Below are 22770 nucleotides of genomic sequence, written 5' to 3'. Positions count from 1 at the left end.
TGCTCATGCATTTTGAACTATAAACAGTCAGTTCAAATATGAATACTCATTTGATTTTTATACTTGATTTATATGTGGATACCACATTTCTCTCTTTATTATTATTATTTTTAATAAAATGCTGAAGTGGTAGGTAGATACAAGATAAAGGTAGAAAACATAGTTTAGTGTTGTAAGAGAGCAAATGTAGATGATCAGGTGTGTGCCTGTAGACTATGTGTTAATCCAAGCTAGACAAGGGCAATAAAACATCCACGTATGCAGAAGATTTCTCTCAGAACAGGGGGGTGAGGTTCTAAGCCTCACCTCTGTTGATCCCCAATTTCTCACCTGATGGCCCCCCTGCGACTGTGCCTGTCTTAGGTTGTTCCTCCCTTGAGGAATCTTACCCGTCTCTGGCTAACCAGTCATCTTCCGGGGCCATAAAGGGAAATGTAAAGTTGGTAAGTGAGAGAGAAGCCTTATTGTTTGAAAAGGTTAGCTTTTTACTTCTTTGTATATTAATGCCCTGTGGCTTCTATGCCCAGCATTTGTCTTGAGGTATCTTTACCACTTGGAAGAATTATGATACTCGGTAAATTTGATATGAGGCACGAATTCTATTTAGGGGTTGTAATTAGGAAGGAAGAAGAAAAGCTATAGAAGTAGCAGGTGGAAGAAAACATGGGAAGATTGATTATTTCTTTGACATATCTTCTTGTAGAGTAACTTCAGCATGTATAGGTTTTAAACTACTAATTAAATTGCGCACACACATTAACATAATAGGAGTATAGTTACATAACCAAAGCATATCTGTAATTACCAGCCATCTCCAGTGAAACCAAGAAAACCAGTTAGGCACCTTAGGCATTTGTGAAAACTTATCTATGATATGGTGGATATTGTCCAACTGAACTTGAACAGTCTGAGAGAAATCAGACAAATTAAAACAACCCATTCCTGGGGACTGTTCACATCCCATATGTTCTTTTAACAGTAGTCTGTAGTTGTAAGATTTTGGAGTGCTACAATTTGCACTTCTCCTAATTCTTGGTTGAGTTCCAACAGTATAGATCCAGTCAAATTTGTTGTTTTACTGTATGCACAGGCCAGCTTAGATATCTCCTTCTTCATTCCCATGGCAAGTCCAGGAGCTGGTGGGATGAGTGCATCTACAGCTGTAGCAGTGCGTGGAACTTTGTTGGGGATTTTGATGATCATCTTCTGGCATGAGTCTTCCAGAGAGTGCTGATGTTGGAAGTTCTTTTTCATATCGTATCTTAGTTCATTTTCGGGGTAGCCCAATTAGGCTTTGATCCTCTGTATAAACACAAACAGACCCTTTGCCTACACTTTTATATGCCCTTTATACCCTTGTGTAGAACTCATTGGAGGTTACCACACAGGAACTGCCTTTTTTTTTTGGTATCATTAATCTACACTTACATGATGAATATTATGTTTACTAGTCTATCCCCTATACCAGGTCCCCCCTATAAACCCCTTTACAGTCACTGTCCATCAGCATAGCAAAATGTTTTAGAATCACTACTTGCCTTCTCTGTGTTGTACAGCCCTCCCCTTTCTTCCACTCCCCCATGTATGCAAATCTTAATACCCCCCTTCTTCTCCCCCCCCATCCCTCAGTACCCACACATCCTCCCCAGTCCCTTTCCCTTTGGTACCTTTTAGTCCAATCTTGAGTTCTGTGATTCTGCTGCTGTTTTGTTCCTTCAGTTTTTCCTTTGTTCTTACACTCCACAGATGAGTGAAATCATTTGGTATTTCTCTTTCTCCGCTTGGCTTGTTTCACTGAGCATAATACCCTCCAGCTCCATCCATGTTGCTGCAAATGGTAGGATTTGCCCTTTTCTTATGACTGAGTAGTATTTCATTGTGTATATGTACCACATCTTCTTTATCCATTCATCTATCTTTGGACATTTAGGTGGCTGTCAATTCTTGGCTACTGTAAATAGTGCTGCGATAAACATAGGGGTGCATTGGTCTTTCTCAAACTTGATTGCTGCATTCTTAGGTTAAATTCCTTGGAGTGCAATTCCTGGGTCAAATAGTAAGTCTGTTTTGAGCATTTTGATGTACCTCCATACTGCTTTCCACAATGGTTGAACTAATTTACATACCCGCCAGCAGTGTAGGAGGGTTCCCCTTTCTCCACAGCCTCGCCAACATTTGTTGTTGTTTGTCTTTTGGATGGTAGCCATCCTTACTGGTGTGAGATGATACCTCATTGTAGTTTTAATTTGCATTTCTCTGATAATTAGTGATGTGGAGCATCTTTTCATGTGTCTGTTGGCCATCTGTATTTCTGTTTTGGAGAACTGTCTGTTCAGTTCCTCTGCCCATTTTTTAATTGGGTTATTTGTTTTTTTGTTTGTTGAGGATTGTGAGCTCTTTATATATTCTGGACCTCAAGCCTTTATCGGATCTGTCATTTTCAAATATATTCTCCCATCCTGTAGAGTTCCTTTTTGTTCTATTGATGGTGTCTTTTGCTGTACAGAAGCTTTTCAGCTTAATATAGTCTCACTTGTTCATTTTTGCTGTTGTTTTCCTTGCCCGGGGAGATATGTTCACGAAGAGGTCACTCATGTTTATGTCTAAGAGGTTTTTGCCTATGTTTTCTTCCAAGAGTTTAATGGTTTCATGATTTACATTCAGGTCTTTGATCCATTTTGAGTTTACTTTTGTATATGGGGTTAGACAATGGTCCAGTTTCATTCTCCTACATGTAGCTGTCCAGTTTTGCCAGCTCCATCTGTTGAAGAGACTGTCATTTCGCCATTGTATGTCCATGGCTCTTGTATCAAATATTAATTGAGAATATATGTATGGATTAATGTCTGGATTATCTAGTCTGTTCCATTGGTCTGTGGTTCTTGTGCCAGTACCAAATTGTCTTGATTACTATGGCTTTATAGTAGAGCTTGAAGTTGGAGAGTGAGATACCCCCTACTTTATTCTTCTTTCTCAGGATTGCTTTGGCTATTCGGGGTCTTTGGTGTTTCCATATGTATTTTTGAATTATTTGCTCCAGTCCATTGAAGAATGTTGCTGGTAGTTTCATAGGGATTGCATCAAATCTGTATATTGCTTTGGGAAGGATGGCCATTTTGACGATACTAATTCTTCCTAGCCACGAGCATGGGATGAGTTTCCATCTGTTAGTGTCCCCTTTAATTTCTCTTAAGAGTGACTTGTAGTTTTCAGAGTATAAGTATTTCACTTCTTTGGTTAGGTTTATTCCTAGGTATTTTATTTTTTTGATGCAATTGTGAATGTAGTTGTTTTCCTGATTTCTCTTTCTGTTGGTTCATTGTTAGTATATAGGAAAGTCACAGATTTCTGTGTGTTGATTTTGTATCCTGCAACTTTGCTGTATTCCGATATCAGTTCTAGTAGTTTTGGGGTGGAGTCTTTAGGGTTTTTTATGTACAGTATCATGTCATCTGCAAATAGTGACAGTTTAACTTCTTCTTTACCAATCTGGATTCCTTGTATTTTTTTGTTTTGTCTGATTGCCGTGGCTAGGACCTCCAGCACTATGTTAAATAACAGTGGGGAGAGTGGGCATCCCTGTCTAGTTCCCGATCTCAGAGGAAATGCTTTCAGCTTCTCGTTGTTCGATATAATGTTGGCTGTGGGTTTTTCATAGATGGCCTTTATTATGTTGAGGTACTTGCCCTCTATTCCCATTTTGCTGAGAGTTTTTATCATGAATGGCTGTTGAATTTTGTTGAATGCTTTTTCAGCATCTATGGAGATGATCATGTGATTTTTGTCTTTCTTTTTGTTGATGTGGTGGATGATGTTGATGGATTTTCGAATGTTGTACCATCCTTGCATCCCTGGGATGAATCCCACTTGGTCATGGTGTATGATCCTTTTGATGTCTTTTTGAATTCGGTTTGCTAATATTTTGTTGAGTATTTTTGCATCTACGTTCATCAGGGATATTGGTCTGTAGTTTTCTTTTTTGGTGGGGTCTTTGCCTGGTTTTGGTATTAGGGTGATGTTAGCTTCATAGAATGAGTTTGGGAGTATCCCCTCCTCCTCTATTTTTTGGAAAACTTTAAGGAGAATGGGTATTATGTCTTCCCTGTATGTCTGATAAAATTCCGAGGTAAATCCATCTGGCCTGGGGGTTTTGTTCTTTGGTAGTTTTTTTATTACCGCTTCAATTTCGTTGCTGGTAATTGGTCTGTTTAGATTTTCTGTTTCTTTCTGGTCAGTCTTGGAAGGTTGTATTTTTCTAGGAAGTTGTCCATTTTTCCTAGGTTTCCCAGCTTGTTAGCATAAAGGTTTTCATAGTATTCTCTAATAATTCTTTGTATTTCTGTGGGGTCCATAGTGATTTTTCCTTTCTCATTTCTGATACTGTTGATTTGTGTTGACTCTCTTTTCCTCTTAATAAGTCTGGCTAGGTGCTTCTCTATTTTGTTTATTTTCTCGAAGAACCAGCTCTTGGTTTCATTGATTTTTGCTATTGTTTTATTCTTCTCAATTTTATTTATTTCTTCTCTGATGTTTATTATGTCCCTCCTTCTGCTGACCTTAGGCCTCATTTGTTCTTCTTTTTCCAATTTCGATAATTGTGACATTAGACCATTCATTTGGGATTGCTCTTCCTTTTTTAAATATGCTTGGATTGCTATATACTTTCCTCTTAAGACTGCTTTTGCTGTGTCCCACAGAAGTTGGGGCTTAGTGTTGTTGTTGTCATTTGTTTCCATATATTGCTGGATCTCCATTTTGATTTGGTTATTGATCCATTGATTATTTAGGAGCGTGTTGTTAAGCCTCCATGTGTTTGTGAGCCTTTTTGCTTTCTTTGTACAGTTTATTTCTAGTTTTATGCCTTTGTGGTCTGAAAAGTTGGTTGGTAGGATTTCAATCTTTTGGAATTTACTGAGGCTCTTTTTGTGGCCTAGTATGTGGTCTATTCTGGAGAATGTTCCATGTGCACTTGAGAAGAATGTGTATCCTGTTGCTTTTGGATGTAGAGTTCTGTAGATGTCTATTAGGTCCATCTGCTCTACTGTGTTGTTCAGTGCTTCTGTGTCCTTACTTATTTTCTGTCCAGTGGATCTATCCTTTGGGGTGAGTGGTGTGTTGAAGTCTCCTAGAATGAATGCATTGCAGTCTATTTCCCCCTTTAGTTCTGTTAGTATTTGTTTCACATATGCTGGTGCTCCTGTGTTGGGTGCATATATATTTAGAATGGTTATATCCTCTTGTTTGACTGAGCCCTTTATCATTATGTAGTGTCCTTCTTTATCTCTTGTTACTTTCTTTGTTTTGAAGTCTATTTTGTCTGATATTAGTACTGCAACCCCTGCTTTCTTCTCACTGTTGTTTGCCTGATATATGTTTTTCCATCCCTTGACTTTTAGTCTGTACATGTCTTTGGGTTTGAGGTGAGTTTCTTGTAAGTAGCATATAGATGGGTCTTGCTTTTTTATCCATTCTATTACTCTGTGTCTTTTGATTGGTACATTCAGTCCATTAACATTTAGGGTGACTATTGAAAGATATGTACTTATTGCCATTGCAGGCTTTAAATTCGTGCTTACCAAAGGTTCAAAGTTAGCCTCTTTAGTATCTTACTGCCTAACTTAGCTCGCTTATTGAGCTGTTATATACACTGTCTGGAGATTCTTTTCTTCTCTCCCTTCTTATTCCTCCTCCTCCATTCTTCAGATGTTGGGTGTTTTGTGCTGTGCTCTTTCTAGGAGTGCTCCCATCTAGAGCAGTCCATGTAAGATGTCCTGTAGAGGTGGTTTGCGGGAAGAAAATTCCCTCAGCTTTTGCTTGTCTGGGAATTGTTTAATCCCACCATCATATTTAAATGATAGTCGTGCTGGATACAGTATCCTTGGTTCAAGGCCCTTCTGTTTCATTAGATATATCATGCCATTCTCTTCTGGTCTGTAGGGTTTCTGTCGAGAAGTCTGATGTTAGCCTGATGGGTTTTCCTTTATAGGTGACCTTTTTCTCTCTAGCTGCCTTTGAAACTCTTTCCTTGTCCTTGATCTTTGCCATTTTAATTATTATGTGTCTTGGTGTTGTCCTTCTTGGATCCTTTCTGTTGGAGGTTCTGTGTATTTCCGTGGTTTGTTCGATTATTTCCTCCCCCAGTTTGGGGAAGTTTTCAGCAATTATTTCTTCCAAGATACTTTCCATCCCTTTGCCTCTCTCTTCTTCTTCTGGTACCCCTATAATATGGATATTGTTCCTTTTGGATTGGTCACACAGTTCTCTTAATATTGTTTCATTCCTGGAGATCCTTTTCTCTCTCTCTATGTCAGCTTCTATGCGTTCCTGTTCTCTGGTTTCAATTCCATCAATGGCCTCTTGCATCCTATCCATTCTGCTTATAAACCCTTCCAGAGTTTGTTTCATTTCTGCGATCTCCTTTCTGGCATCTGTGATCTCTTTCCGGACTTCATCCCATTTTTCTTGCGTATTTCTCTGCATCTCTGTCAGCATGTTTATGATTCTTATTTTGAATTCTTTGTCAGGAAGACTGGTTAGGTCTGTCTCCTTCTCTGGTGTTGTCTCTGTGATCTTTGTCTGCCTGTAGCTTTGCCTTTTCATGGTGATAGGAATAGTCTGCAGAACTGGGACGAGTGACGGCTGGAAGGACTTCCTTTCTTGTTGGTTTGTGGCCCTCCTCTCCTGGGAGAACAGTGACCTCTAGTGGCTTGTGCTGCGCAGCTGTGCGCAGACAGGGCTTCTGCTTCCTGCCCGGCTGCTATGGAGTTAATCTCCGCTGTTGCTGTGGGCGTGGCCTGGCTCGGGCAGCTGCTCCAAAGTGGTGGAGTCGCTTTGGAGGGGGAGCAGCCGGGAGGCTATTTATCTCCATAAGGGGCCTCCGTGCTCCCTGCAGCCCAGGGCTTAGGGTGCCCAGAGATCCCCGAATTCCCTACCTCTGGATTAAGTGTCCTGCCCTGTCTCTTTAAGACTTCCAAAAAGCGCTCGCCAAAACAAAACAGAAAAAAAAAAAATGGCCGCCTGCTTTTCTTATGTCCTCCGACACCAGGTCTCCGGTACCCTCTCACCGTTCTTGCTGCCCTATTTCCCTATTATCCAGGACCCCACGCATGCACTGTGTCTGCGCTCTGGTCCCGATGGTGGGGGCTGGGTGTTTAAAAGTCCTGGGCTTCTTCTCCCTCCTGCTGTGCCTAGTCTTCTCCCGCCATGAGCTGGGGTGAGGGGTGCTCGGGTCCCGCCGGGCGGGGCTTGTATCTTACCCCCTTCGTGAGGCGCTGGGTTCTTTCAGGTGCGGATGTGGTCTGGATGTTGTCCTGTGTCCTCTGGTCTTTATTCTAGGAAGAGTTGTCTTTGTTATATTTTTATAGATATATGTGGTTTTCAGAGGAGATTTCCGCTGCTCTACTCACGCCGCCATCTTGGCTCTGAGCCCTAGAAATGGACTTTTATTTCAATTTGGGCCCCCCAAATTTGTCAGCTGTTTGGCTTTGGGCAGGTATATTTCCTTTTCAGTAGATCAGTTTCCTAACCTGATAAATGAGGAAAAAAGTGATACCTATCTCATAGCATTTAAAAGATTAAATAAAATAAGGTGTGTAATGTGAGGATAGTGCCTGAAATGGAATGACTCAATTAAGTGTTTGTTGCTATTTTTATTTTCAAGAAATTAAACATGAGTATGTTATTTTCTGATACAACTGATTGGACAAGATATCCCTAGGGAGCCATGATGTTTATCAGCAGGGTATCTCAATCTTGGAACTGTTGACATTTGGAGCCAGGTAATCCTTTGTTACAGGAGCCTGTCCTGTGCACTGAGGATGCTTGAATGACCTCTCTACCTACCAGATTCCAGTAGTGCTATCCTGCCAGTTGTAACAATCAAAAATGTGTCCAGACATTGCTAAATGCCACCTGGGGGACAAAACTGACCCCAATTGAGAACCACCAATACAGATGACTCTCAAACAAGGTTCTCTAGTTCATCCTTAGGATTCCAGCCTAGTGATCTGTGAATATTTCCAGTTGGATATCTTCTAGGCACCCTTATATAAACTCTGACCAAAATATACCTTCTACCCTTCCTTACCACTCCAGGACAGATCTTATTAAGTTGTTAAAATTCCATTAAATGATACTATTTATTTTCTCTAGTTTCTCCATTGTAATTCATTTTCAAATCCAAGTATGTACCAAGATCAATACCTTCCCCTTTGCCCCAGTTTATCTGTCACTACAGATCTTTATTTCCTAACTTATTATACTGGATTTTAATTGCTTTTTTATGTCCCAATCTTCCCACTTCTTTCCCTCATTCATCCTGTTTGTCGTTGTATTTGCCCTTCTTGTAAAGCTGCTTTGGTCACATCACTTTCCTTCTGAAAACATTCAAGGATTCCCCCATGCCTGAAGAACAAACTCCCAATCATGGAAGGGGAAAATTATTCTGTATACAAGCCTTCACCAAGCATGTAGCAATGAAAGGTTTGGGCATCTGTTTCTGAGTTAGTGTCCTTGACAAGGCTGTTGAATATCCTGGAGTTTTTAGAATAATAGAACAGCACAGGTTTCAATTTAAATCAGAGGTGCATTAGATCTGAGCATCAGGCATAGTCTGTCTGTAGCAGCTTTAAGTGCAGAGATTGATTTCTTCAGTCTTTAAGAGAATCTTTTTTATCCCCCAAAGCAGATGTCTTATTAAAATTATTTTTCTTTTCTTACTGACTGCATATTGTGTTCCTTAAAGATCTCAGCTAATTTATTAAATAAATCATTAGGTGTCTCCTCATCAATACTTTCCAACTTGCCCCTTGCCCTTATGCTTATGTGAATTAAATTTTAGTTAAAATGATTAAATAACCCCAACTTCTCTAAATGTCTTACCCTAGGATTTTTACTCTGGATGCATTTCAGACCTTCTCAAGGACTTAACACTTCGGCTTGAGGAGTCATAAGGCTTGGAGACAGAGAGTTCTCAGTCTGACGCTCAGTCTAAACAATCATTTCTCATGTCACCTGCGGTGGATTGAAGTCATGAAGTGCTACTTTACTCTAGAATTTTGGCAAATATTTTTACTGTGCTCAGAAGATAATGTGAAGTCCTCTAAACTTCATTTGTGTTACTCATAATAACTCTGAATTCTATATATTCTACATCTTCTGTTAAATATTTATCACTTTTTATGTTTTTAAAATAGTTTTATATATGTGTTGTCTTCCTAACGAGATAGGAAATTCCTTAATGTCTTCATGTCTTGTTGTTGTGCACCTCCCCACACCCCACATTCCACTCGGGTTTTGCTCTCTCGGCTGCTCACTACCCTACTACCCGCATCCACCCTCGCTTCCTTCTTCCTGAACTCTCAATATGTTTCAGAATCGTCAATCAAAAATCTGAAATCCTCACTTGAGACTGGGCTTCTGTTTACTGTATCCTTTCCTTTCATAATTATGCCTTCCTTTCTTAGCATTCCTTTTTTTACAGAAATCCTGTATCTAACAGAGTGCTTGGCATATGGTGAATGCCAAGATAGTTATCAGTGACTGAATGGCTATATATTCTTAGTGTCTAGCTCTTTGAAAGTACTTGAAGGCTATTTGCTGAATCATTTATAATGCAAAATAAAAGCAAGATGTCTCCCTAACTTCCTAAGATTTCATCTGAGTAGTTTCTCTTATCTATTGCAACATTTCTTACTGTATTACCAAGCAATAAAAAGTCCATTGCAAGGTAAAGTGGATGTATCTTGGGGTCTGTTTTCCAAGGTCTGCCCTAGGTGTTAACCCTAAACACTTAGCCTTTGAAGGCGTCTCTCTGCTAGAGCAGATCTTCTCATGCACCTCATTGGGTTTTGTGGCTGATCAGGATTATTTGTGCAGAGGTCTGCTTTTTATGTTCAATATATCAAAGCTCCACTTATAAAACTTTGACTTTACCCCATCTCTCAGATCATATCAGACAATTAGATGCTACTGTTTTATCAAGTACGTGATGTATTTTTAACATATAATATTTTTAAGGCACTACTGCATTTATACTAGTTTTTAAAAATTATATTTCTTAAACTTATCAGACACTAAAAGGACTTTAATAACATTTGAGGAATCAAAAAATTTTTTTTTCTAATTTAAAAAGAGGTCCATTTAGTTGAAAGGATTAGAAATGGTGGCCTTAGGATATTCTCAGCATTCACTGTTGGAGAGATTCATTCTAAATTCAAGAGTGAAATAGAGAAGATTCTTAGCTTGGTTATTATTTTAGATTATAAAAATTAAAATGCATATATGTATACTAGTAAAACTTTTTTCACCATGTTAATTTCTAAACATATTGTTTTAGGTGCATGAATAGTTAAATATGCCAACTTTCTGCCTCCATTTCTTGCCCCAGATTGCACCCAGCATTTCAAGTGGCTTTCGCTGCTTTCATTGCTTTTATGGTCAATGAATGGAAGCATCTTGAAAACAGGTTCACTTATCAAAATGAAGAGAAAACGTAAGCAGTAGAATGTTAGTATAGAAACAAAAAACAATATAAAGTATTTAAAAGTAAAAAAACCCCTCACATTGTAGGGTATGCTAGCAACCCTTTAATATTTTCATGAGTGTATGAGGGAGATACTTAGTTTCTATATATAATAATAACAATGGCTACAACATAATGAGTATTTGCTTTATTTAAAGCACTCTCTTAAAATAATCCTTAAGCCAGTACTATTCTTTATTTTATTGAAGAGATTTTCTATAAAATCTATGTTTTTAATCATTACACTATATTGACTCTCTATAACGAATGAAAAGGAAACTGTCAGATTGAAATTAAGAGCACTTCTAGATCAAGTTTTATCTGGAATGTGAGGAAGATACATGGTTTAAAAATATCAGACACTTTGGAAACTACTGTAGATTAATTCAAAGCTAAATTGTATTTAATAGGTTATTATCTTTTGATGAATAATTTATAAGACTTTTCCATCAAGTTTTTTTTTTTTTTTTACTTAATGTTTCCAATCATAGGATAATATAGGCTTTGGTAGAAATCAGCTGATGATGATTAAAATATGATAGGACTATCAAAACCTGAGGTCTATGCCAGAAACAAAACAACATAATAAAGAAGTGTTTTCCTCAATTATGTTGCTGCCAAATTGCAATTTGAAAACTCAGGCTAGCCATCACTAAACGGATGTCTATAAAATGACAATGTACAGTAAAAGTGCTTATATATTGTTTGTTGTATGTTTTAGGTAAAGAATGGTGGAATGATCTTTCCAGTCTTTCTGTGTGTGTTAATTAATACAGAATGAGATGATTTCAAGTCCCAGGTAATTAAATTCAGATGAACTTCTGCTTCCATTAATACCAAATTAAGCCAAATCAATAGGTGATTTATAATAACTTAAAAAAAAATCAAACTATCATGTGTCTAGGATCTGTGAGAAAGCACAAAGAAGTGATTGAAATAAGCTTCTGCTTTCAAAAAAAAGAAACTCATTGACATCATCTTATTACATATTAAAGTTTTTAATCTTCAACTTGATGTAGTTAACAACTACACAGAAGTCACAATCTAGTAGATGGAATTCCTTTTGTGACTTAATACATTCAAATTGAACTGCTTCTAAAAACCCAGAATGCTAATTAGAGCTCCAGACTGTCACTGCAATATCTTGTGAAGTTTGGCAAGTTTTGCCATTTCTCAGTCTTAATAACAAGTAAAAAGAAATCTTTAAACCTCATTTATTTTTTACAATCTACTTAATAGCTAATGCTGAAGGTTGTTTATGAGTTAACTGGTAATTATTTTTTTTAACAATTGCAGTGAACCTTTCTAAATGATTTCAAATCTCTTAACTTTTAGTCTCTATCCCCAAGTTATGAGAAAATTATATAAATAAGAGAGAGAGACTGTTAGTGGATTTTGAGGAATTGTGAATAGATGAAATACTGAAAGATTAGATTTATGATGTTGTTGACTGTATGAGAAGATTGACTGCAAAAAGAAGAGCCTTGTAATTCAGTACTAGGCACAGTGGAGCATATAAAATATATTTCCTGCAGTTTTTACAATCAGTAAATTTTCAGTACAATTAAAACTACATGATGAACCAAGATGATAAAAGCTTCAAGATCTGACATAAGGCAATGAATATCAAAACAGACAATTTCAGGTGTAAATAGGAATACAAAGGAGGGATGGATCACTAGGAGGAAGAGTGACCTAGGAGCTGCAGAGAGCTGAGCCTGCAAGTTGAGTTTGATGTGGAAGGAAAACAGAAGCTAAGTAGAAGTAAGACATAGTCAGCTGCAGTGACTAACTGAATGAACCATCTAGAATATAATGCAAGTTTTGTACTGGGGAGGGTGGATATAAAAGGCAGGTTATAGCTAGATTGTATAATACCTTAAATGTTAGGCTGAGGGATTTGAAATCTATAGACTTGATTAAAAATTGTTATTGATATGATGAAAATGGAAATTTTAGAATGTTTTATGCAGAATGGATTAGAAGAAGTAAAAAACAAGGAAAGGATATCATAGCAATCAATCAAAATAACCATAGATGAGTTAACAGAGAATATAGAATAGGATTTTTGACAATAATAAAAGTGACAGGAAACTAAAAGGATTGTTGATTATACAAAGAGATATTGGAATGAATTAAAATATAGAAAATAAATTATAGAGAAGTTTTGATCAAGAGTTATCTGAGGTTGATGTAAGAATTATTTTGAAATGAGTAGTTCAGGATGAGAGTTGGTTTTAGTGGAAAGTAGAGGGCTATAATTTAGAATTGTTGAATTTAAAGGAGATGGCAAGATGTCAAAGTATAAATGCCCATCAGGCAGTTGGAAATATGTAAATTGAGTTCAGAGAAATATTAAAAGTAGAGCCATAAATTTAGGAGTAATTTACAAAATCTTTGATGTCTTAAGACTGAATGATATTTCTTAGGAAATTTGTTTGAAAAGAAATCCCTGAATACTAGAATATCTTTATGTTTAAGGGCTAAGGGTGAAGCTGACACTTATTAAGTCACTACATACATCACACCTAGTTTAAATTTATAAGAGGTAAGGAAGCCTCACAGAGATTCTGTCAGAGGTTTAGTGAATGTACAGTAAGGCTTTGTGGAGATCCGAAAAGTTCAGGAAGGAAGGATTAGGTAAAGATGTTGACTTTTGGAAAGAGACCAGTTATCATTATCACATCAATTATCATAAGGTTATAAAAAAATCTGCTGTTTGTTTCATTAAGAAATAATTGGGAATCTTTAAGGTCAATGTTTTCTTGGTTAAAACATTTAATGTGAAACAATAAAATATCTGTATCTGGGCCAAGTACTCTTCACTCTCCACTGCTTTGGATCTTATTCTTTGAAATGGAAGAGCAACACCATAATGGGACAACTCTGAAAAGCAATTCTTATATTTGAAGAATATAAGCCAAATACAACTGATGGGGCAATTATTACTTGTAAACTTTTTAGCAAGAAATTGCCATTTATGTAGATTGGAATGCAGCAAGGGTGAAACAATGGCAAATTTCTTTCAAAAATCTAGATTTTAAAAAATTGAAAAGAATTGGGATAGTCAGAGGACTTAGCCAAATTAGTCTTCAAGGATACACACAACACTTGTTTATTTATATGTCAAACATTGCCATCATCTGTACTTTGTTTTTATCACCCTTTCTTATCTTCACCAAATCTAAGAGTTGTTCCTTCCATTCCAACAGACTCCAGAGTTGACTCGGTACCTAGTCAGAACTCGCATTTTGTGTACAGTGCCATTTAAGGGGTAACTTGTCACTCAGGAAATGTTTCTAAAAATTTGGTCTATGGACCACTCTGTGTCAGAGAGTCTTTTGGAATTCTTACATTTGGGAGCAGGAAAGAAGAAAACAAGTCTAGAAATGCAAGAATAGAGGAATACCTGAGACCAGGAGATGCCTGTAAAGAGTGGAAGCCCCAACCCACATTTACAGAATCAAAATCACTGGGAGTTGCACCCAGGAATGTGTATTTTAAAAATAATAATCTATGGACTAACATACATATTAAATGGTAAGAAAATTTTTAAATAAAAAAATGCAATGAATTTTAATGTGTGTGTGTACATACGTACAGATGAGTGTGCGTGTGTTTAGCCTGGGATTCTTATACTAGACACCACTCCATCTGAGGTGTGTTCTGTTTTCCCTGACATTATTTGTTCCTCATTTGAAATAACTTACTATTATTTTGCAGTGTAAAAGACTGACAGGGTGACCATATTCAGTATCAGAAGAGGGTCTGGCATCCTTACTGATTACTTATAGAGCCTTCTGGGATGCTTATATTCTGAAACAGGTAGAAGAAAACAGTTTAGAAATGACAAGACTAGAGGAAGCCACAGATCAAGAGTGACATTGTAGACTTTGCAAAGAACAGAGGGAAATTGAATAAACAATGCAGAACTCAGCGGAAGGGAGAATTTCGCTAGAGAGATTTTTAAGAATATTTCAAATATAAATGACATTTATATGTTTCTCTGTTATGAAAACTGAACTATTATCTTTAAAAATCTTGGCCATGTTTCTAAATAACTACATCACTTTGTCGGTCTCCGTTCACTAGATTAAATCATATTGCGCTGCTTTGAGAGGGAAAAATTTTAACAATTTTGTTTTAGATTGTGAATTCACAGGAGCAAAGCTTCCAAGATTTAAGATAAAACAATTTTTTTCATCAAACTTATTATTAAATATAACAAAACTGCTGGCAGAATAATTCATTTTAATATTAAAATAAAATCAAGCACAACTTCTTTAGTCTGATTACTTTGGCATGTGAAAATATTAACGGCTCAAAAATAAATAACAGTTAAAACTTGAAATGATCAAAGAAAATATGTTGAGAATTTAAAGATATTTTTCTGTCACTTATGTTATAATGTTATCTCTGTATTCAGATAAACAGAAGAAATAAAAGTCATTTTAACGAAACTGTGAAAAACCCAAGGCATCAAAACTTTGTTGTGATGATTTGGGGAAAGTGAGATTCTAGTTTTTAGTTGTATACATCATAAGTGATTTGACAGCCTTTCATTTAACAAAGTATTCATTGAGCACCTATTTGGCCCTGTTCTAGCCCCTGGTGTTACAGCACTGATATAGGGCAGTGGAGAAAGTGAAGTAGGATAGGATGTTTGGCAGCTTTACATATGGGAGGGAATAGAGAACTTCACTGAAAAGCTGACAATAAAACATAGTCATTCAGGACATGTGAGATTGAGCCATGAGCCCAGGGAAGAGCATTCCAGATAAACTGAGTTTCAGGTGCAAACTTCCTGAAGCAGAAACGTGCTTGCTGTACTCAAGGAACAGGAAGGAAGTCACTGAGGCTGGAGTGGAGTGACTGAGGGAGGCTGTTGTATGAGGTAAGGTCGAAGAGGTCAAGGGGGCCAGATTGACAGGGGCTCAGAGATCATTAATAAGTATTTAGGCTACCTCCTAAACGATGAGAGTCCTCCCGAGGGATTTAGGACAGGAATGACAGGATCTGACTTTTTTGTCTCAAAGGAATATTCTTGCTGCTAAATTAAGACAAAATTAGGAAGAAATAAGAGCAGAAGCAGAGAGACCTGTGAAGAGGTTGCAGCAGTAATTCAGGTGAGAGATGGTGGTGGCTTGAACCAGCAGCGGTAGCGCCAGAGGTGAAAGTGGTGGGATTCTGCATTTATTCTGAAGGCCGAGCTGACAGAATTTGCTGATAAATTGGATGTAGTTAGTGAGAGAAGCAAAAATGACTCTAAGGTTTTTAATTAGAGCAAATAGTAGCATGAATGTGTTATTTACTGATATGAAAAAAAGATTACAAAAGAAGCAGGGTTAGGGAGCAATAATCAGAAGTTTGATTTGGTGTGTACTAAGCTCACGATGCCTATTGAATTTCTACTATACTAGAGTAGTTACCAGTTGTACATACAACTCTGGGCTTTAGGGAGAGTTCCAAGGTGGAGTTATAAATAGGAAAAGACGTGTGAGAGGTATTTAAAGCCATAAGGCTGGAAATAGAGAAGAGAAGAGGTCTAGGAATGAATACGGGGGAAATTTCAAAAGGTTGGGGAGAAGAGAGGAGCCATCAGGTAGCTGAGAAGTCAGACTTCAGGAAGTATTATTTCACTATTAATGACCTTCTTTCAGACAGCATCAGCAATGAAGAGGCTCAAGTGGACCTAAGTGTTTGTTTCCTTCTCCACAGGACTCATATGCAGGATTACTTGGTGATTTATCATTTACCCATAGCTTCATCTAAATCTTAAACCCTGACTTAATCACTCCCCTCCCTTCATGCCTGAGTCACGGCCATTTTGAATACCCTTATTGGTAGTGCAACTTCATCTGAGTGAAAAATGCAGTTTACAGAACTGTCAAAAGTAATTGGGGGATTTATCTGGTGAATAAAATTAACCAAGTTGGTTAATACTGCTTTTGATCAAATATTAGGCATGACTATTGGGTAATATCACCAAGTCTACTGTGTGGTTTATGCCAGATCTAAAAGCTATGTCAACAGACGTGTTCTAAAATGTTTTGAGCAATGATATTACTGAAATAAGTATATAGTTTCTAAGAGGACTAGTTTCAATTAACAATTGTATATAATATACATATATAAGTTCTTTTAACTTGATTAACACCAGTTCTTAATATTCTATTATTTTATCATATATTTATGTAGCTGCTTAAACTCCATGAATATGCATGCAGCCATATATAATATCAAATTGAATCCTCATTTCCCAGCCTAAGAATTTCTTAAACAGCTGCTATTCTCATTTAACATGATTATCTTACCAAAAGCAATTGAAAATAATTATTTTATCTAGTAAAACTTCTACAAAAACATATTTAATAATATGTCCAACTATTACAAAAATTGCAAACACTGCGGACTTACCAATAAGCATCCCTGGATAGCTATCTAAGTTTATAAAGGACGTATCTCCCCTGGAAATTATGCCAATTATTATTATTATTTTTTACTGAAGATGTGTTTATTAAGTTCTAGTAAGTCCCAGATGCACACCAGGTTGAGGAGAGTTTGCACCTTTAAGTCCTTCCAAGTGCATCCTGAGAGATTATATGCATGAAGAAGAGAGCCAGGAAGTATTACTGACTTTCCCCACAGTGATGCAGTCTCCTGGGGAGTTTCACCATATGGAGGACCCCTAGTCTTCCTGTGGACTCAAGGAAAACTGGAGATGGTCGGGAGGCTTAGAGTTGCCTTTTTCTGTTTACTGCACCCGGACTTGGACTATTAATCAACTATCCTGTGACACAGAACACTCCCTCTCTTAGTACCGCGGTCGGATTACTGTCCTTGCCTCTGACTTGACCCAACTTCAGGGAAGAATGGGTTGTAATAGAGAAAGCAGCTTTTAGTTTTCCTTAGAGGCTAACTACTGTTGCTGTTCTAGGTTCTGGGCATGCAGAGATGAGGTTCATGTCCTCAAAAATATTATTACTTTTTGAGGGAAAAGAAATATCTCTGAGCAAGTAGAATATGATATTTCTGTTTTGGGGTATAAACTCACAGTACTCAGTGGGAGTCAGGAGGGAAACTGAGTTCCTGGCTGCAAAGAGAAGGTGCTGACACTGTTCAAGGAGATTACTCAGTCCTCCACTAAGCTCAGCATGATGAGATCATTGTAAATTCTTGGGACCTGGCTTTTTTTCCCTTTGGCTCTTAATACTCCAGCTATTCCTGCCTTTTCAGAGCTTTTTCACCAGCTTTGTTCTGACACTTCATTTTGAATAGAGTCTAATTTTCATTCTAGGACTTTGCCTATGAAATATTTTATAGTCTTCATTCCAAGGATCACAGTCATACTGAGGCAGAGCATTGTAATTGGCTCATTGTTCAGCACTTCAACTTGGTGGCTGGCACCATTCCTCTCACTAATGTTGACATTAATTACATAAAGGAGGCAAGTGGTTTCTAAATGTAGGTTTACATGTTTCTCATTATATATGATAAACTTACAATATTTTGCATGTGTTTCACCAGTATGGTCAGCTTCGCATCCTCACATGATATGACTAACTGCACCTTAGGCCTCTTGTCAGGAAACTTTTCACCTGATAAAACAACAGAATTTCAGTGGGTAAAATTGGAAGTGGCTCAGCACAGGATAAATGAAACATTTAAAGACCAAAACAGGATCAATGAATAATATGCAACATAAACATTCTTCAGATCATGCTGAAAACATGATACTCTTCAGGAAACTGGGTTGGTTAAAGTTAGGATTTATTTTGTAATCTTTCTGAACCAGTTCTTCCTCCTTATACTCCATGTTTTGTTTTGATCAATACCATTATTTTCCTAATTATTTAAGCTTGAAACCTCAGTATCATTTTTGGCTTCAGCATTCAGTTCAATAAGCTTGAAGTAGTAGTGTGGGTAAAATTGCAGTATTTCTGGAATCTCTTGACTGGCTTTAATGCATCTCAGTATCAATAGGTGTTTCCAAGGCACGGTCTCTCCACTTCTCCAGTAGTCCATCTCCATAGCAATAGGTGATGACAAGGGTGGGGGGAGCAAGGGTATATCTGGACTGGAGAGGTTTGGTGGAGTACCTTTTTGCAGCCGGGTCTCAGAGACGTGGGTGAGCAGAAGTGGATGACTGCCTGTAAGCAATAAACAGGTTTCTCCCATTTTATTTCTACCTTTGACTGATTTTGGCTTCAAAGGTTATTTGCCCTGGGCTCAGAAAATATTTTTCCCCTGGGGTTACACCTGGCAGTAGTCGGTGGGAACTGTGAACCTGAAATCTGTCTCCATGGGTGTGCCACTTGGGTGGAATGCCCCTAAAGATGGGGAGATACCCGGAAACTCCCCTATGGATGGTGCTGATGCCCCAGTGGCTGCTGCAGTGGGGGGTGATGACTCACTCTTCCCTCTGGCAGCAGTGGATGGTGTGGTTTCACGAGGGAGTCCCTATTTGTGGAGTTTCCACTTGGGAAGGCCCTAGTGAGGAATTGCTCTAGGGTAAAGCACCTCCTAGATGGGTAGGCCCTTCTCCAGAATTGGGGAAGGGTGGAGACACTGGGAGCTGTGGAATTAGCCCTCTGCGAGACAGAAGACTGCTTAGAGGCCCTGAGTGGCCATGCAGTAGCTGTGATTGTGGGATGTTTGTTTCTTGAGATAGTGGAAAGGGTTATCAGGGAGAAAGACACACTTTGGCAGGAGAGAGACACACTTTGGCATTACCTGGAGGAGCTGGGGGATGACCTATGGAATGCCGTTAAGAAAGAGAGACAGTATTGAGAAGATGGCTCTTGCTCCTGGAAGATACATTTGCAGTGAGGGAGGAGGCAGAAGAAGATGTGTTGCAGGAGGCTGTGGATGAGGGGGAGGAAAGAGTGGTGCCTTCAGCCCTGGAGATGGTAGAGGAGATGCTGGGGGAGGATTGGGGGTGGAGCCAAGGGCAGAACTGTTGCCGAGGCCACTGCCTGAGGCGCCAGCCTCTCCTGGATTAAAGGTCCACCCGGCTGTAGTTGAGAAAATAAAAATGCAACACCACTGGCTCCTCAGGCAGAAGAGCTGCCCCCTCCCCAGGTTGTGCAGCGCTCCATGCTCCGCCCCTATACCGAGGATGAGCTGGTGGACATGAGCATTTGGTTTTGGCAGAAGCTGTTGGAACCTCTGCCTACATGGCTCTTGCATCTTTGGGATATGAGGGTGGAAAACATTGTGATGACAACTCACGCTTTCCTCTAGCAGTGGTTGCAAAATGCCCATCACACCTCAGGGAGTCAGGTGCTTCTGGATTGGCTGACAGCAGCCATCAGGGCAGTTTGGCCTAATCAGTGTGATTCACCATCCTTACCCACTAGCTGGAAAACAGATGCAGAGCTCAATAAATGTCTGTTCTCTGATTTATGGCAACCCTGAGCGTTTTCCTGGGACCCCTGCTGTGATAGATGGCTATGGGGGTAAGGCAATTAGACTGAAGAAAGCCCAAATCCGACTGGGGATAGGGCGTTTACCCTCAAAGGAGTAAACTGTGTACATTTCTCCCATTGCTGAATATATTTTGGGGGTTGATATTCGGTAGGACCTGTGGTTACAGACCACTTCAGGTGAGTTCAGGCTGAGGGTACATGTGGTAAAGGCAGTTGTGAGGGGACATGCTAAGCACCCACCTGTAGCTCTGCCTGTGCCTTGGCAGGTGACAAATACTAAGCAGTATAAATTGCCTGGGGGACACAAGAAAATTGGAGAAACTCTACAGGAGTTGGAGAAGGTGGGCATCATAAAACCTACTCATAGTCCTTTTAATTCCCTGGTGTGGCCAGTGAAAAAGCTGGAAGGCTCTTGGCATATGACTGTGGATTACAGGGAATCGAATAAAGTCACACCACCTTTGCATGCTGCTGTCCCCTCTATAGCAACCCTTATGGATACCCTCAGTCATGAACTAGGGACATATAACTATGTTGTGGACCTTGCTAATGCTTTCTTGCTAATGCTTAACATTTTCCAGCATATAGCCCAAGGATTAAGCATAATTTATAGCTTTTCTAATATTTCCCTTGGTAATCTCTGGTGGTATATTCTCTGATGAAATTTAGAGAGGAGAAATTTATTAATAACAAGGAATACTCTGTGTGGGTTTACTGTGGCCCACGTTGTTTTCTGATTGTCAGTCTTAGCTCTTTAATCCTAACTTGAAAATTAAACCTGGGCAATATGTTTCCTCTTCCAAGGTCTTTCACATGCTTATTACAATAGTTTACACATTATAATTATGTAATATTAATTAATTTAATTGTTAATGTGGGCTATCAACATTGAAATAATTAAAATTGACACTGGGTTTTTCTTACAACTTAAATGGTAATTACATAAATAGAATAATCTTTTTTTCCTTAAAATATCTTGATTACAATGACTGAGTGACATTGTTAACTGGAGATACTATGAGATAATTATGAGTGTAGTATTGAGGTAAACTGCATTTCATAACAAAAAGATGTGGATAACTGTTGGAGTATCAGCTAAAAATCCTGATGACTTTTGATGTACAATGAATGTTACCTTTTAATTAAAGAGTGAAAAAAATTATATAAGGAACTCAATGTGTTTAATCAGAGGAGTTTTTATCCAAAGGTAGGAAATTAGCATAAATTTGTGGTTGTCTAAATAGTAACCACACACCTGTTACTTGAACTGACTGCAGATGATATCCCACCCTAAATCTCTTGTATAAGATTTGTAGACCAGAATATCAATCAAAACATGCCAGAGTCAGAACCCAGTGAAAATTCAGGCCAGTAAGAAGTCTTAATAGTCAATGTAGTGATAGTAGAGGTATTTAGTATTTCTAGAACTCTTATTGTGTGCCAAATGTTGGGTGAAGAATTTTATGTTCATGAACTCACTAAATCTTCACAGCAAATCTATAAAGTTTGCATTACTTGTATTTTATGCATAAGGAAACTGAGGCATTTGGTCCAAGATCATGCAGAAAAACAAACGGTGCAGGGTTAAATGATCCCTAAGGCCTATGTTCTTAAACATGATGTAATGGGACAAGGGGGCAATAACCTATGGAAAAGAGTATTTAAATGGAGAACCCAGAGAGGCAGAATTTTGAGAACAGCTTCTACGGACAAGAGATGCTAGAATATTTTGATTTTCCGCTTCAAGTTAGTCTGGAGTATCTGATCATACCTAATCTAACCATTTATAGTAACCCCAAGAGCTGATAAACCCTTACTGATCCTCAAGATGACTGTGTTGAAATGCTTTAATGCATGGAACTATAGCAACTAATATAGTGCTTATCAGGCATAATGTGCCTATCAATGCTAAAAAATAGCATTTCAAAACTTAACTTTTTTCAGATGATAGTATATCCATATGATTTAAAATGAGAATTTATTTTAAAAGTATATGGCAGAACATCTTCCCATTCGTAACCCAATTCCCCCACTATTATTTTGTGTGTCCCATATATCCTTCCAGATAGACACATATCCTTCCAAAGTTTCCCCATATAAGCAAATATGAGTATTTTTATTTTTCCTCTTTTTCACAAAAGTAACAGTATATTTACTGCGCTGCGTACAAATCTTGGAGATATTTTCACATCAATGATACAAAGTTCTTTACTTTTTAAAATAGTTTTATATTATTCCATTATGTGGAAATACCATAATTTATAGAACCAGTTCCCCACTGATAGGGTTGTTTGCCATTAATAAGACCGTTTCCAGTGTTTTCCTGCTGTTACAAGCCATGCTGCAGTAAATAGCTTTGTGTACATGTCATTTCATATCTGGCCACAAAAAAAAAAATTCACAGGATAAACTTCCAACAGCAGAATTCCTGGTCAAAGGCTATTAGCATTTGTAATTTTGATAAATATTGCCAAATGTCTTTCGTGGCAGTTGTACCAATTTGCACAACCACCTGCAATATATGAGAGTGCCTGCTGATTCGTAACCAAGCTTATTAATTAAATCTTTGAGGTTTGGCCAATCTGATGAGTTAAAAATGGCATGAAAGTAATTTTAATTTGCATTTTCCTTAGGAGTGAGGTCAATGATCCTTTCTTTTGGTTAAAGCCACTTGTATATTCTTTTGTGTGTGTGTGTGCATGTGGATTATCTTTCCATTTTCTATACACAATTTCCTAGTTAGTTGTTGGTCCTTTTCTTATCAGCTTTCAGGAGATGGTTATATGTTAGATAACCAGCCCTTTTCTGGGATAAATTGCA

The 22770-nt window shown here is 38.1% G+C and overlaps 1 protein-coding gene across 8 annotated transcripts in view; it reads right to left on the bottom strand.

The window, feature by feature from the left end:
• The window catches only part of PIK3C2G (phosphatidylinositol-4-phosphate 3-kinase catalytic subunit type 2 gamma), a 378973-nt gene that overhangs the window by 11012 nt on the left and 345191 nt on the right, over window positions 1-22770 (bottom strand). For all 8 annotated transcript variants that reach the window (XM_057492030.1, XM_057492029.1, XM_057492032.1 and 5 more), the window contains one exon: window positions 18026-18120. In XM_057492030.1, coding sequence (XP_057348013.1) covers window positions 18026-18120 — 95 coding nt within the window. The remainder of the gene's footprint in view (window positions 1-18025; window positions 18121-22770) is intronic.

The sequence above is a fragment of the Manis pentadactyla genome, chromosome 14 (assembly GCF_030020395.1).
Source record: "Manis pentadactyla isolate mManPen7 chromosome 14, mManPen7.hap1, whole genome shotgun sequence".
Taxonomy (NCBI): Eukaryota; Metazoa; Chordata; class Mammalia; order Pholidota; family Manidae; genus Manis; species Manis pentadactyla.
Note: the sequence above shows the minus strand (reverse complement) of the source record. Positions and strands in the feature narration are given on the sequence as shown.